The sequence below is a fragment of the Pogoniulus pusillus genome, chromosome Z (genome assembly GCF_015220805.1).
Source record: "Pogoniulus pusillus isolate bPogPus1 chromosome Z, bPogPus1.pri, whole genome shotgun sequence".
NCBI classification, from domain to species: Eukaryota; Metazoa; Chordata; class Aves; order Piciformes; family Lybiidae; genus Pogoniulus; species Pogoniulus pusillus.
The window spans coordinates 109,052,013-109,066,321 of record NC_087309.1 but is presented as its reverse complement, the minus strand read 5'-3'; the positions used below and the strand labels follow the sequence as shown (position 1 = coordinate 109,066,321).

Below are 14,309 nucleotides of genomic sequence, written 5' to 3'. Positions count from 1 at the left end.
ACGGAATCACAGAACTAACCAGGTTGGAAAATACCGCTGAGATCATCGAGTCCAACCTATCACCTAACCCTTCTAATTAACTAACCCATGGCACTAAGTGCCTCATCCATCCTCCTTTTAAACATCTCCAGGCACGAGGACTCCACCCCCTCTCCGGGCAGCCCATTCCAATGCCAATCACTCTTAATGTGAAGAACTTCTTCCTAAGTCCATCCTGAACCTACCCTGGCACAGCTTGAAGGTGTGTCCTCTTGTTCTGCCCCTGGGTGCCTGGGAGAGGAGACCAACCCCACCTGGCTACAACTTCCCTCCAGGAAGCTTGGTTTTGTTGTTGCTACTGGTTTTGTTTAGTTTGGGGTTTTTTGTTCTTTCCCCCTTTATTAGGGAAAATGAACATGGTTCCCTGTTCCACAGTGGTCAACACTCCTGAGAGTGTTTTTCCTTTGCTCTCAGTGTTAGCAGTCCTGTGTTGGTAGATGAGGGGCTTCTTGTGACTAAGAGAGACTGGAGAGGATGTGGTAGCTCATCATGTGCAACAGCCGTGCTGTTGCCTCCACCTTCAGATAATTCCTAGCCATTAGGATGATATCATAACAGAAACTTCTAAACACTAAAGGGAGATAAATGTCCTGAGCCCTGCTGATTTCCTGAAATCATAGAAACTTCAGTCAGGGCTGCAAAGGATCACAAGGATCGTCTCATTCCAAGCCCCCTGCCGTAGGCAGGGACACCTCACACTACATCAGCCTGTCCAGAGTCTCAGCCAGCCTGGCCTTAAACACCTCCAGGCATGAGGCTTCCACCACCTCCCTGGGCAATCACTTCCAGGCCCTCACCATCCATATGGGGAAGAACATCTTATTAACATCCAGTCTGAATCCACCCATTTCTAACTTTGTTCCATTCCCAGAGTCTTATCACTGCCTGACAGCCTAAGAAGACCCTCCTCAGCTTTCTTGTAGACCCCTTAAGATACTGAAAGGTCACAAGAAGGTCACCTGGAAGCCTTCTCTCCAGGCTGAATAGCCCAAACTCCCTCAGTCTCTCCTCATAGCAGAGCAGCTCCAGCCCTCTGATCATCCTCATGGCCCTTCTCTGCACACCTTCCAGCACCCCCATATCTTTCTTGTACCAGGGCTCCAGAACTGGATGCAGTACTCCAGGTGAGGTCTCACCTGTGTGCAGCAGAGGGGGAGGATCACTTCTTTCACCCTGCTGTCCACATTTCTCTTGCTGCAGCCCAGGCTCTGGTTGGCTCTCTGGGCTGCAAGTGCACACTGCTGGCTCATGTTGAGCGTCTCGCCCAGCAGCACCCCCAGGTCCCTCTCCTCAGGGATGCTCTCCAGCCAGCCACTGCTCAGCCTGTATTGGTGCTTGGAATTGTCTCAACTCAGATGCAAGATTTAAATGACAGATGAAAAAAAGAAATGGGGAAGAAAAAAATTTTAAAAATCAGGTCTTCAAAACCATGAAAGGTGTAGTCTAGCCTAGTGCTGTATCTTTTCAGGACGTACTCAGGGTCAGCTGGCATTGCCCTGTTGTAGAAACAACACCCCACATGCTTTGCCATATTGCTTTGGCTTTAACTCTGGAAGTGGCACACGGATTATGTTACCACTTCTTCCATTAAGACATAGTCAGAGTAAAGCTACTTGGTTTAATGAACTTTTGATTTGGTCCTACACATCAGTAGTGAAGTTCAATGACACAGCAAAAGAAAGTTTTTCCAAAGGAGGGCTCATGAGATTGGAATTACTTGTGTGCCAAATGTTAATGGAGGAGAGAGAAACAAAACAATGATGTTCTGATTCTGTTCCCAAGGGTTTGCAACACTGGGCAGTCTTATACCAACTTTTGAAAGTTTCTCATGCTTTTTCCACTGCCTCGGTCTCATAGTAAGCATAACACAGTCTGCACCAATGCATTGGCCAAAATTTACCCCAGCATAATTACCCCAGCATGAAAATCTCTGTGTGACAGCTTTAGGAGAGGCAAAGTCAGGAGGAACCCAGGGAGCACCTTTTTGAGAAGCTGTGATAACACTGATCAAATGGGAGCACCCTCGTTGCTTCTTCATAACTGGAGAGCATAGAAACAGACTTGTCCTGAGCACTGTGCACTGATATGAAGGTACTCAACCTGGCTATAGCAGCTGGAACTGCAGGCAGCAATATCTGCCTGGTTCCTTTGGTCTGCCTGTATTATGTTGTGTTTCCATGGTTGGAGATACAGCAGTTATGGAACCATAGAATCACAGAATGGTTAAGGCTGGAAGGGACTTCAAGGATCATCCAGTTTCAACCCTCCACCATAGGCAAGGACACCTCCAACTAAAACTGGTAGCTCAAGGCTTCATCCAACCTGTCCTTGAACATGTCCAGGGAGGGAGTAGCAACAACTCCCTGGGCAACCTGTTTCAGTTCTGCAAATAACTTCTTCCTAACATCCACTTTCAATCACCTCTCTGCCAGTTTAAACTCGTTACTCCTCATCCTGTCATTACAAGACCTTGTCAATAATCCCTCCCCAGCCTTACTGCGGGCTCCTTTCAGATGCTGTAAGGCCACTGCAAGGTCTCCTTGAAGCCTTCTCTCTTCTCTTCTCTTCTCTTCTCTTCTCTTCTCTTCTCTTCTCTTCTCTTCTCTTCTCTTCTCTTCTCTTCTCTTCTCTTCTCTTCTCTTCTCTTCTCTTCTCTTCTCTTCTCTTCTCTTCTCTTCTCTTCTCTTCTCTTCTCTTCTCTTCTCTTCTCTTCTCTTCTCTTCTCTTCTCTTCTCTTCTCTTCTCTTCTCTTCTCTTCTCTTCTCTTCTCTTCTCTTCTCTTCTCTTCTCTTCTCTTCTCTTCTCTTCTCTTCTCTTCTCTTCTCTCTCCCCTCCTTCTGGCTACAGAGCTTCAATTCTCTCAGCCTGTCCTCATAGTAGAGCTGCTGCAGCCCTCTTAGCATCTTTGTGGCCTCCTCTCAACTTGCTCCAAAAATTCCATGTCCTTGTGTTGGGGGCTCCAGAACTGCACAAAGGACTCCAGGTGGGGTCTCAGGGGAGCAGAGCAAGGGGGCAGAATCCCCTCCCTTGCCCTGCTGGCCACACTGCTCTTGCTGCAGCCCAGCACACAGTTGCTGTCTGGGCTGCACTCACACTGCTGGTTCATGTTGAGCTTTTCTTCAGACCCTCAGGTCCTGTTCCTCAGGGCTGCTCTCAGCCATTCCCCATCCAGCCTGGAGCTGTGTTTGGGATTGCGCTGACTGAGGTACAGGACCTTACATTTGGCCTTGTTGAATGTCATGAGGTCAGCCTGGGCCCACCTCTCCAGCCTGTCCAGGTCCCTCTGGATGTATTCCTGCCCTCTAGCAAGTTCACTGTGCCACACAGCTTGGTGCCATCTGCAAACCTACAGGAGCTAACAGTTCCTGATTAGTTGGCTCTAAGTTGGTTTGGAACTTAAACACTACACTGAATTCTATAGAAGTGCAGACATAGTCCATCCAGAGGACAAAAAAGGCTAAACTCTTAGAAATCAGGAAAACACCCCCCCTACACCCCCAACTGCTATCAGCAACTCCGACATTTATAACTCTTTTATAACCCACTCAAAGAAGAATGCTTTTATGTGTCGTTCAGAGCTGGGACACCACTGCATGTTGCAAGGCAAAGGACAGTAGTTTACTGTTTTCCCTCATAAAAAATGGCAAATCTGTGGTTTAATTAAAGAGATTTATTTCCAGCTAAGGATCCTAGATAAAAGAGAAAATGATAGTTGGGGATATCTTGTGCCTTACGATCCCAGTCTCTGAAAAGGTAACTTTGGAGGACAGATACTGTTTATGTTAGAATGCAGCCAAACTTAATAACTGAACATTTTACTTACTTTGCATTATTGAATGCAGTTTAACTGCCTGGTGTTTAACCAAAATAAGCAACCCTTTAATCCATCCATCCACACGTTGTTTTAAGAGCCCACAACCAAATGTCTTTATAGGTGACAGTGAAGGGTGGTCAAAGGGAGTCGATGACAGTGACTAAGAACTTAGGAGTAAAAACAAATGTGTGTCAACAAATCAACATGTGAACAAGATGATGCTGCTCCAGTCTGCACCACGTAAATAGAATCATAGAATCATAACCAGGTTGGAAGAGACCTCCAATATCATCCAGTCCAACCTAGCACCCAGCCCTAGCCAGTCAACTAGACCATGGCACTAAGTGCCTCATCCAGGCTTTTCTTGAACACCTCCAGGGATGGTGACTCCACCACCTCCCTGGGCAGTCCATTCCAATGCAAATCACTCTCTCTGTGAAGAACTTCCTCCTAATACCTGTACCTCCCCCACCAAAGAGTGTCCTTGAAGTTCATTAAGGAAAACTTTTATCTTCATGCTGGCAGTTGCATCAGATCACCTATGTGTAAACTAGGAAGAATGCACTTCTTTTCCTTTTATTTAGTCCTATTGCACTAAGTATATTACTGTGTTACACTAAGTACAGCTTGACCTCAAAGCTGATTCATATTTGCACCCTAGCATTTGCAGTCTCTGAAGAGAGAGCTGAAAGCTTTGCCTAGCGTAATGCTGACTGCATTATCACAAGGTTGTAACCCACATTGCTTCTGCTAAAGATCCTTCTGCTAGTTAACAGTTTCTGCTTGGAAATTGCAGGTTTCACTTTACTCAGACAGCAGCTTCACAGATTTGAGAGGTTTTTGACAGGGCTCCAAGCTCCAATGCTTGCCTCATCCCAGGAATGAAAGTACAGATGTCCATAAGCACAGATTATGTTTTGTGTACAGAAAATAGGCATGCAGACAAATGAGAGTTGTGGACATTTATTCGCAGTGGAAGAAGGAACCCTTCTTTCTCACTTTATTTTCATGACCCAGATCTAGTAAGTCTGTCTAGACAAGGAGTTTAGCCACTCCCAAGAGGCTCCATAAGCCTTCATAAGTCATGATGTGCCCTTGTGGCCAAGAAGGCAAATGGTACCATCAAGGAGAGCATAGCCAACAGGTTGAAGGAGGTTCTACTCCTTGCCTGCTCTTCCCTAGTGAGTCCTCATCTGGAGTATTCTATGTAGTTCTGGGCTCCCCAGTTCAAGAAGGACAAGGAACTGGTTGAGAGAGCACATCAGAGGGCCACAAAGATGATTAGGGGACTATGACATCTGTCTTATGAAGAGAGGTTGAGGGACTTGTGGCTTTTTAGCGTGGAGAAGACAAAGGAGGTGGTCACACAGAATCACAGGATTAACCAGGTTGGAAAAGATCTCTGCAAACATGGAGTCCAACTTATCACCTAAGACCTCCTAATTCATTAACCCATTGCACTAAGTTCCTCATCCAGGCTCCTCTTCACTCCATGAATGGGGCATGCCCTGGGCCCCTCAGTTTAAGAAATATGTTGAGGTGTTTGAACATGTCCAGAGAAGGACACCAAGGCTGCTGAGGGGGCTGGAGCACAGCCCTGTGAGGGAACCTCAAGCTGTGCTAGGGCAGATTCAGGCTGGAGGTTAGGAAGAAGTTCTTCACAGCAAGAGTGATTGGCACTGAAATGAACTGCTTGGGGAGATGGTGGAGTCCCCATCCTGGAGGTATTTCAGAGGAGGCTGGATGAGACACTTAGTGCCATGGGTTAGTGAATTAGAAGGTGTTGGGTGATAGGTTGGACTTGATGATCTCAAAGGTCTTTTCCAACCTGGTTAATTCTGTGTTCCTCTGAAATAAACTGCACGTTTCACAGGTGTGTGCATCATACAAATGGTGCTTATTTTCAAAGAATTAAAAAAGCAAAAACCCAACATATAAGTATCTAGAAATGCAAAGGGACCCTGGCAGTCCCACCAGCTGGACACCTCTATCCCTTGCTCTGACATTGTCTGAGATGTATTACCCATCTTTAAATTACATTAAGAGTTATGCAAATGTCAGGCAATTATATCTCCCCTTTTCACTGCAGGAATTTAAACTTCAATATAAGACTGGTCAGACTTCTCATCTTTCCCAGGATAAGGCAGATAGAAAAGGACAGAGTCCTGCACCTGGGGGTTGGGGGGGAGGGGGTGTGTGGATAATAAACTGCACCAGAACAGCCTGCAACGTGATGTGCTGGAGGACAGCCCTGTGGAGAGGGACCTGGCAGTGCTGGTAGATAACATCCTTGGCACAGCAATGTGCCCCTGTTGCCAAAAGGGTCAGTGGGATCCTGGGGTGCATTAAGAAGAGTGTGTCCAGCAGATCCAGGGAAATTCTCTTCCACCTCTACTCTGCCCTGGTGAGACCTCATCTTGAGTACAGCCCTCAGTTTTGGGCTCGTCAGTTTAAGAGGGACAGGGACCAGCCGGAAAGAGTCCAAGGGAGGGTTACAAGGATAATTAGGGGACTGGAGCACTGCCTGGTGAGGAGAGGCTGAGGGACCCAGGGATTCTTAGTCTGGAGAAGAGAAGACTGAGAGGAGACCTAATCAATGTTTATAAATATCTGAGGGCTGGGGGTCAGGAGAGGGAGAACAGGCTCTGCTCACTTGCTTCCTGGGGTAGGACAAGGAGCAATGGATGGAAGCTGCAGCACAGGAGGTTCCAGCTCAACACAAGTGGGAACTTCTTGACTGTAAGGGTCCCAGAACACTGGCCCAAGCTGCCCAGAGAGGTTGTGGAGTCTCCTTCTCTGGAGACTTTCAAGGCCCATTTAGATGCATTCTTGTGTGACCTGAGCTAGATTGTATGGTCCTGCTCTGACAGAGGGGTTGGACTGGATGACCTCTTTGCATCCCTTCCAACCCCTGACATCCTGTGATGCTGTGATTCCTGTGACATGGCCTTTACACTACCCTTGGCTGAGGAATAGGCAGACTGTCTGGGGCAGAGCAGAGTAAGACAGTTTCTGCAGGAGGACAAGGTTAGTACAAACTTTGTAGTCTTGTCAGGAGCAATAAAGAACCCTGTTCACAATAAAAAAAATGTAGTATCACAGTATCACAGTATCACCAAGGTTGGAAGAGACCTCACAGATCATCAAGTCCAACCCTTTACCACAGTGCCCAAGGCTAGACCATGGCACCAAGTGCCACATCCAACCTTGCCTTGAACTGCCCCAGGGACGATGACTCCACCACCTCCCCGGGCAGCCCATTCCAGTGCCTAATGACTCTCTCAGTGAAGAACTTTCTCCTCACCTCGAGCCGAAATTTCCCCTGGCGCAGCCTGAGGCTGTGTCCTCTTGTTCTGGAGCTGGCCACCTGAGAGAAGAGAGCAACCTCCTCCTGGCCACAACCACCCTTCAGGTAGTTGTAGACAGCAATAAGGTCTCCCCTGAGCCTCCTCTTCTCCAGGCTAAACAACCCCAGCTCCCTAAGCCTCTCCTCGTAGGGCTTGTGCTCGAGGCCTCTCACCAGCCTCATCGCCCTTCTCTGGCACGCTCAAGCATCTCAGTGTCCTTCCTAAACTGGGGGGCCCAGAACTGAACGCAGTACTCGAGGTGTGGTCTGACCAGTGCAGAGTACAGGGGCAGAATGACCTCCCTGCTCCTGCTGACCACACCATTCCTGATGCAGGCCAGGATGCCACTGGCTCTCTTGGCCACCTGGGCACACTGCTGGCTCATGTTCAGGCGGGTATCAATCAGTACCCCCAGATCCCTCTCTGTCTGGCTGCTCTCCAGCCACTCCGACCCCAGCCTGTATCTCTGCATGGGGTTGTTGTGGCCAAAGTGCAGCACCCTGCACTTTGAGCTATTGAACCCCATCCCATTGGCCTCTGCCCATCTGTCCAGGCGGTCAAGGTCCCGCTGCAGAGCCCTTCTGCCCTCCAGCTCAGTCACATCTGCCCCCAGCTTAGTGTCATCTGCAAACTTGCTGATGACTGACTCGATGCCCTCATCCAGATCATCTATGAAGATGTTAAAGAGGATGGGGCCCAGCACTGATCCCTGAGGGACACCACTAGTGACTGGCCGCCAGCTGGATGTGGCACCATTCACCACCACTCTCTGGGTCCGGCCCTCCAGCCAGTTCCTAATCCAGCACAGAGTGTTACCATCCAAGCCGCGGGCTGACAGCTTAGCCAGCAGTTTGCTGTAGGGGACAGTGTCAAAGGCCTTCCTGAAGTCCAGATAGACCACATCCACAGGCCTCCCCACATCCACCAAGCGGGTCACCTGATCATAGAAGGAGATCAGGTTAGAAAGGCAGGATCTGCCCTTCCTAAACCCATGCTGGCTGGACCTGAGATCTTTGCCATCCCTCAGGTGCGCAGTTATTGGCCCCAAGAGAACCTGCTCCATCAGTTTCCCTGGCACTGAGGTCAGGCTGACGGGTCTGTAGTTCCCAGGTTCCTCCATCCGACCCTTTTTGTGGATGGGGACCACGTTGGCCATTTTCCAGTCTCCTGGGACCTCTCCGGTGAGCCAGGACTGCTGGAAAATGATGGAGAGTGGCTTGGCCAGCTCAGCTGCCAGCTCTCTCAGCACCCTGGGATGGATCCCATCTGGTCCCATGGACTTGTGGGTGTCCAGATGGCTCAGCAGGTCCTGAACTAATTCCTCATGAATTTCCAGGGGAACACACTGCTCCCCAACCCCATCCCCCAGTTTAAGAGGCCATTTGCCTCCTCCTCCTCTCTCCTTACTGTTGAAAACTGAGGCAAAGAAGGCATTCAGGACCTCAGCCTTTTCTTCGTCATCAGTTATAGTGTTCCCCTCCTGGTCCAGTAAGCAGTGGAGGCTCTTCTTGCCCTTCCTTTTAGCATTGATAAATTTATAAAAGTGTTTTTTGTTAACTTTCACGGAAGTGGCCAGCCTAAGTTCTAGCTGAGCCTTAGCCTCTCTAATTTTTCTCCTACATAGTCTGGCTACCTCCTTAAACACATCAGGAGAAGCCTTCCCCTCCTTCCAGAGGCGATACACCCTCTTTTTCTCCCCCAATTCCTTCAGGAGCTGTTTGCTCATCCAGGCTGGTCGCCTCCCCCTGCGGCTCATCTTTCGGCATGTGGGAACTGCCAGTTCCTGTGCCTTCAAGAGCTCCTGTTTAAAGTAAGTCCAACCATCCTGGACCCCTTTGTTCTCAAGAACTGCTGCCCAGGGGACATTGGAAATAAGTTCCTTGAGCAAATTGAAGTTTGCCCTCCTAAAGTCCAAGGTGTAGGTTTTGTTGAAGAGCCTCCCTACCTCCCTGTATATTGAAAACTCCACTAACTCGTGGTCGCTACACCCCAGGCAGCCTCCCACTATCACATCTCCTACCAGCCCTTCTCTGTTGGAGAGCAGCAGGTCAAGCTGAGCTTGACCCCTAGTAGGCTCGTTTAACAGTTGGGTCATGAAGCTGTCCTCCATGCACTCCAGAAATCTCCTGGACTGCCTCCTCTCTGCTGAATTAAGTTCCCAGCAGATATCTGGCAGGTTAAAGTCACCCACAAGGACAAGATCTGAAGATCTTGAGACAGCCTCCAACTGTTTGTAGAATATCTCATCTGTTCCCTCATCCTGGTTGGGTGGTCTGTAACAGACTCCAACCAGGATGTCAGATTTATTAGTCCTACCTCTGATTTTAATCCACAGGGTCTCTACCCCTTCATCCCTCACTTCTAGCTCAATGGCATGGAGTGACTCTCTAATATACAGGGCCACCCCTCCTCCTCTTCTCCCTTGCCTATCTCTCCTGAAAAGGTTATATCCCTCCAGTATAACAGCCCAGTCATGTCTGTCGTCCCACCAAGTTTCTGAAATGGCAACTACATCGTAGTCCCCCTGGTGGACCAGGACTTCCAATTCCTCCTGTTTGTTACCCAAGCTGCGTGCATTGGTGTAGATACACTTCAGCTGGGCTCTCGATTCAATTGTCCTTAGTTTCCTTCCATCTCTCTCCTTCTCAGAGAGAGTAATTTCCTCACCCACCCCCTTCAGACCTAGTTTAAAGCCCGCCTAATGAGCCCTGCCAACTCCAGTGCCAGGACTCTCCTGCCCTTCCTAGATAACTGCACCCCATCACAAGCCAGCAGGTCCGGCGCAGTAAAAGTTCCCCCATGGTCAAAGAACCCGAAACGCCGCCGCTGGCACCATCCCTTCAGCCATTTGTTGATATCGTAGGTTCTGCTATTCCTCTCTGTGAACTCCCTTGCCACAGAGGGAACTGAGCAGAACACCACCTGCGCTCCCGCCCCATCTATCAATTTCCCCAGGGCTTTAAATTCCTTTTTAATTGCCCTGGTCCCCTTCTTTTCAGTTTCGTCGCTGCCAGCCTGTATTACCAACAAGGGGTAATAATCAGAGGGCTGGATTAGGTTTGGGAGTCTCCTGGTGATGTCCCTAACCCGGGCACCAGGAAGGGAGCAGACCTCCCTGTGAGACGGGTCGGGACGACAAATGGGTCCCTCTGTCCCCCTCAAGATGGAGTCCCCGACAACTACAACTCTTCTCTTTTTCTTGTTTTTTGTGGAGCTAGTCACCACAGTTGGTGGTGACTGCTCCACCCTAGGCAATGTCTCAGTGGGGTGATCCTCATTGCTCTCACCCTCTGTACCCTCTGCATGCAGCGCCTCATACTTGTTGTGCAAGGGCAGAGGAGGAGAAGGAGAGGGCCGGGGATGATTTCCCTTACTTCCCCTGACAGGGATCTGCACCCATCCCTCACTGTTTCCAGGGGCAGATTCCTTAGCAGGGGGGATCTGCAGAGCCTGCACCCACAGATCAAGCTCCCTTTCATTCTCCCTTATTGACCTGAGCCTGGACACTTCGTCCTTCAGCTCGGCAACTTCATCTTTCAATTCCGCCACCAAGGTGAGAAGGAAGTTCACCTGCTCACACCTGGTGCAATTGTTCTCCCCCTCCCCTTCAGCAGCAAGCGAGAGGCTGTAGCACTCCCTGCATCCAGTGGCCTGGACTCCTGTGCTTTCCCAGGTCACATCAGTCTGTGTGCACACGCTCCTCCTGCCCTTTGTAGCACGAGTGACAGGCATAGTGCACAGAGATACTGACAGTCAGAAAAAAAAAAAAAAAAAAAAAAAAAAAAAAAAAAAAATCTCCCAGCCGCGGGAAGGCCGGCTTTTCACTCTCTCGGCTCGGCAGCCAAAACACAATGAATCACAGAATCAGAGAATGTCAGGGGCTGGAAGGGACCTCCAAAGCTCATCCAGTCCAACTCTCCCTGCCAGAGCAGGATCACCCAGACCAGATCACACAGGAACACATCCAGGCAAGCTTTGAATATCTCCAACTCAGTCACTGCTCTTTGCATAGTCATAACAAAACCACCAACTGGGAAGAAGCAGTACAGAAAGACAGACAGGTTTTTTGCTTTCCCTTGACTTTCTCTACTGGACTTTTCACTTCTCATAATCTTCATGGCCCATACCTTTGTATGGTTTTCTTAGGAAACTCCTTTTCTGTAATCCTGTACAATTGTGGACTTCAGGCTGCAGTGGTTTGAAATGGGCTTGTTTGTCATTGCCTTCTATTATTCCTGCTAATGAAAAAGTATCACTAATCTCTTTTAAATAGAATCATAGAACCATAGAATGGTTAGGTTGGAAAGGACCTCAAAGAGCATCCAGTTCCAATCCCCCAGGGCAGGGGCGCAAGGACACCTCCCACAAGAACAGGTCATTCAAGGCCTCATCCAACCTGGCCTTGAACACCTCCAGGGAGGTTGTGGATCACAAAATCACAGAATGTGATCTATGATCTCCCTGGGCAACCTGTGCCAGGGTCTCACCACCCTCACTGTAAAAAACTTCTTCCAGTTTAAGTCTCCCCTCTGGCAGTCTAAACCCATTGATGATCCTTTTACTAGACTTCAGACCAATTCATGTGGCAAGCATAATGCAGCCTTTCACACCTCTCATTTCAGACAGTGCATGAAAAAAGGTCAGGGGAAATACCAGACATGAAGAGAGCTTCACTACTGTGCAGGTCCAGATCCTTCCAGGTGCTAGAACCCATCTTCCTCCAAAAGAATCCAAATACCCAGGAGCTTATGGCTGACTGCTGCTCTCCCTGCCTGCACTGCTATCAATTTCTCATCTCACCCATGGACAGGCACAGAACTCAGGGAAATGCTTCAGAAAACATCTCTTTTATAGACAGTTTAAGAACCCTCCTTTACTGCTGACCTTTCTGTTATTCTCTGATTATTTGTGCACTGAGACAAAACATTAAAATGTTCTAACTGGACAGAAGGATGAATATAATTCTATACAAAGATAACAGCCAAACCTGTGCTGAGGTTTGAGGCTCACTGGAATATTTTAATGAGAGAAATTAGATCATTGGTTGTAAAAAAAAAGAATAATAATGATAAAGCCTGTACCATGCATTGGTTTGGTAAAAGGGATAAAAAATCCAAAGTATAAATTTGGTGCTCTTTTGCTTCTGAATGCTGGACCTGTTCACTACTTACCTCTGATCTCTTCAACTAATCTTGGGTGCCATCACAAAGCACCTACAGGATGGCCAAGGGATCAGGCCCAGCCAACATGGGTTTAGGAAGGGCAGGTCCTGCCTCACCAACCTGATCTCCTTTTATGATCAGGTTCCCTGCCTGGTGAATGTGGGGCAGGCTGTGGATGTAGTCTACTTGGACTTCAGCAAAGCCTTTGACACTGTCTGCCACAACAAGCTCCTGGCCAAGCTGGCAACTCATGGTTTGGACAGATTCACTCTGTGCTGGATCAAGAACTGGCTGGATGGCAGAGCTCAGAGAGTGGTGGTGAATGGTGCCACATCCAGTTGGCAGCTGTCACAAGTGGTGTTCCCCAAGGATCAGTGCTGGGCTCAGTCCTGTTCAATATCTTTATTGATGATCTGGATGAGGGGATTGAGTCCAGCATCAGTAAGTTTGCAGATGACACCAAGCTAGGAGCAGGTGTTGATCTGTTGGAAGGTAGGAGAGCCCTGCAGAGGGACCTGGCCAGGCTGGATGGGTGGGCAGAGGCCAATGGGATGAGATTGAACAAGGCTAAGTGCAGGGTTCTGCACTTTGGCCACAACAACCCCAAGCAGCACTACAGGCTGGGGACTGAGTGGCTGGAGAGCAGCCAGGAGGAAAGGGACCTGGGGGTACTGATAGACAGTAAGCTGAAGATGAGCCAGCAGTGTGCCCAGGTGGCCAAGAGAGCCAATGGCATCCTGGCCTGCATCAGGAACAGTGCAGCCAGTAGGACAAGGGAGGTTATTCTTCCCCTGTACTCAGCACTGGTTCAGGCCACACCTTGAGTGCTGTGTCCAGTTCTGGGCCCCTCAATTCAAGAAAGATGTTGAGGTGCTGGAATGTGTCCAGAGAAGGGCAACAAAGGTGGTGAGGGGCCTCTAAGCACAAACCCTATGAGGAGAGGCTGAGGGAGCTGGGGGTGTGCAGCCTGGAGAAGAGGAGGCTCAGAGATGATCTTATTACTGTCTACAACTACCTGAAGGGGCATTGTAGCCAGGTGGGGGGTGGCCTCTTCTGCCAGGCAACCAGCAACAGAACAAGAGGACACAGTCTCAAGTTGTGCCAGGGTAGGTATAGGCTGGATGTTAGGAGGAAGTTCTTCACAGAGAGAGTGATTGGCATTGGAATGGGCTGCCCAGGGAGGTGGTGGAGGCACTGTCCCTGGGGGTCTTCAAGAAAAGACTGGATGAGGCACTTAGTGCCATGGTCTACTTGATTGGTTAGGGCTGGGTGATAGGTTGGACTGGATGATCTTGGAGGTCTCTTCCAACCTGGTTGATTCTATGATTCTATGATTCTATGATTCTAACTAGCTAGCAGATAACAAGTAAGCTTTGCTGACTGTTTTCTGTCAGAGAGACAGAGAGGGGGAGGGTGGCTTTGAGACCCTTCTGGGCTTTTTTGCTAGTCCAGGAGGGGAATTTGTCTTTCTGTATTATTTCCCATTTGTATGTAATTGCAAATATATTGTCTATATGTGCTTGCACATGTAGCTTTGCTGTAAAGACAGCTTCATTGCACTTCCAAGCTATCTGAGGTGGTATTGTAACTTTTAGTTGGGAGAGGAGTGAGGTGGAAAAGTTCCTTAGCACAATACATCTGGCCTCTCCTTTATACTTTTATTAGAAGTACCTGAAATTGAACTAATTGAATAATTTCCCTGTATATAAGCTTGCTTTGTGTACTTTACCAGAGAGATACATTCTTGTGATATTATAGATTCTCAACAAACATCATATTAGGCCTTAATCTTCTCTGTGATGCCCTAGAAGCTGCAGTAGTTGACTGCCAAATCCGTGTGCATGTATCTGGGGTTAATAAAATGATTCATCTGATCTGCTCCTCACTTCTGAAAACAAGCAAAGAATAGAAAATGCAAAGATGTCTACCAGAGTCCTGCAATAAACA

General features: G+C 48.6%; 1 protein-coding gene across 2 annotated transcripts in view; it reads right to left on the bottom strand.

The window, feature by feature from the left end:
* The window catches only part of NRG1 (neuregulin 1), a 359,963-nt gene extending 355,772 nt beyond the window's left edge, over positions 1–4,191 (bottom strand). Inside the window, exon 1 of one of the 2 annotated variants that reach the window (XM_064140101.1) lies at positions 2,537–4,191. In XM_064140101.1, coding sequence (XP_063996171.1) covers positions 2,537–2,942 — 406 coding nt within the window. In that variant the 5' untranslated portion in view covers positions 2,943–4,191. The remainder of the gene's footprint in view (positions 1–2,536) is intronic. The other variant, XM_064140102.1, reaches the window with a different exon arrangement.
* Between the last annotated feature and the right edge of the window lie 10,118 nt (positions 4,192–14,309).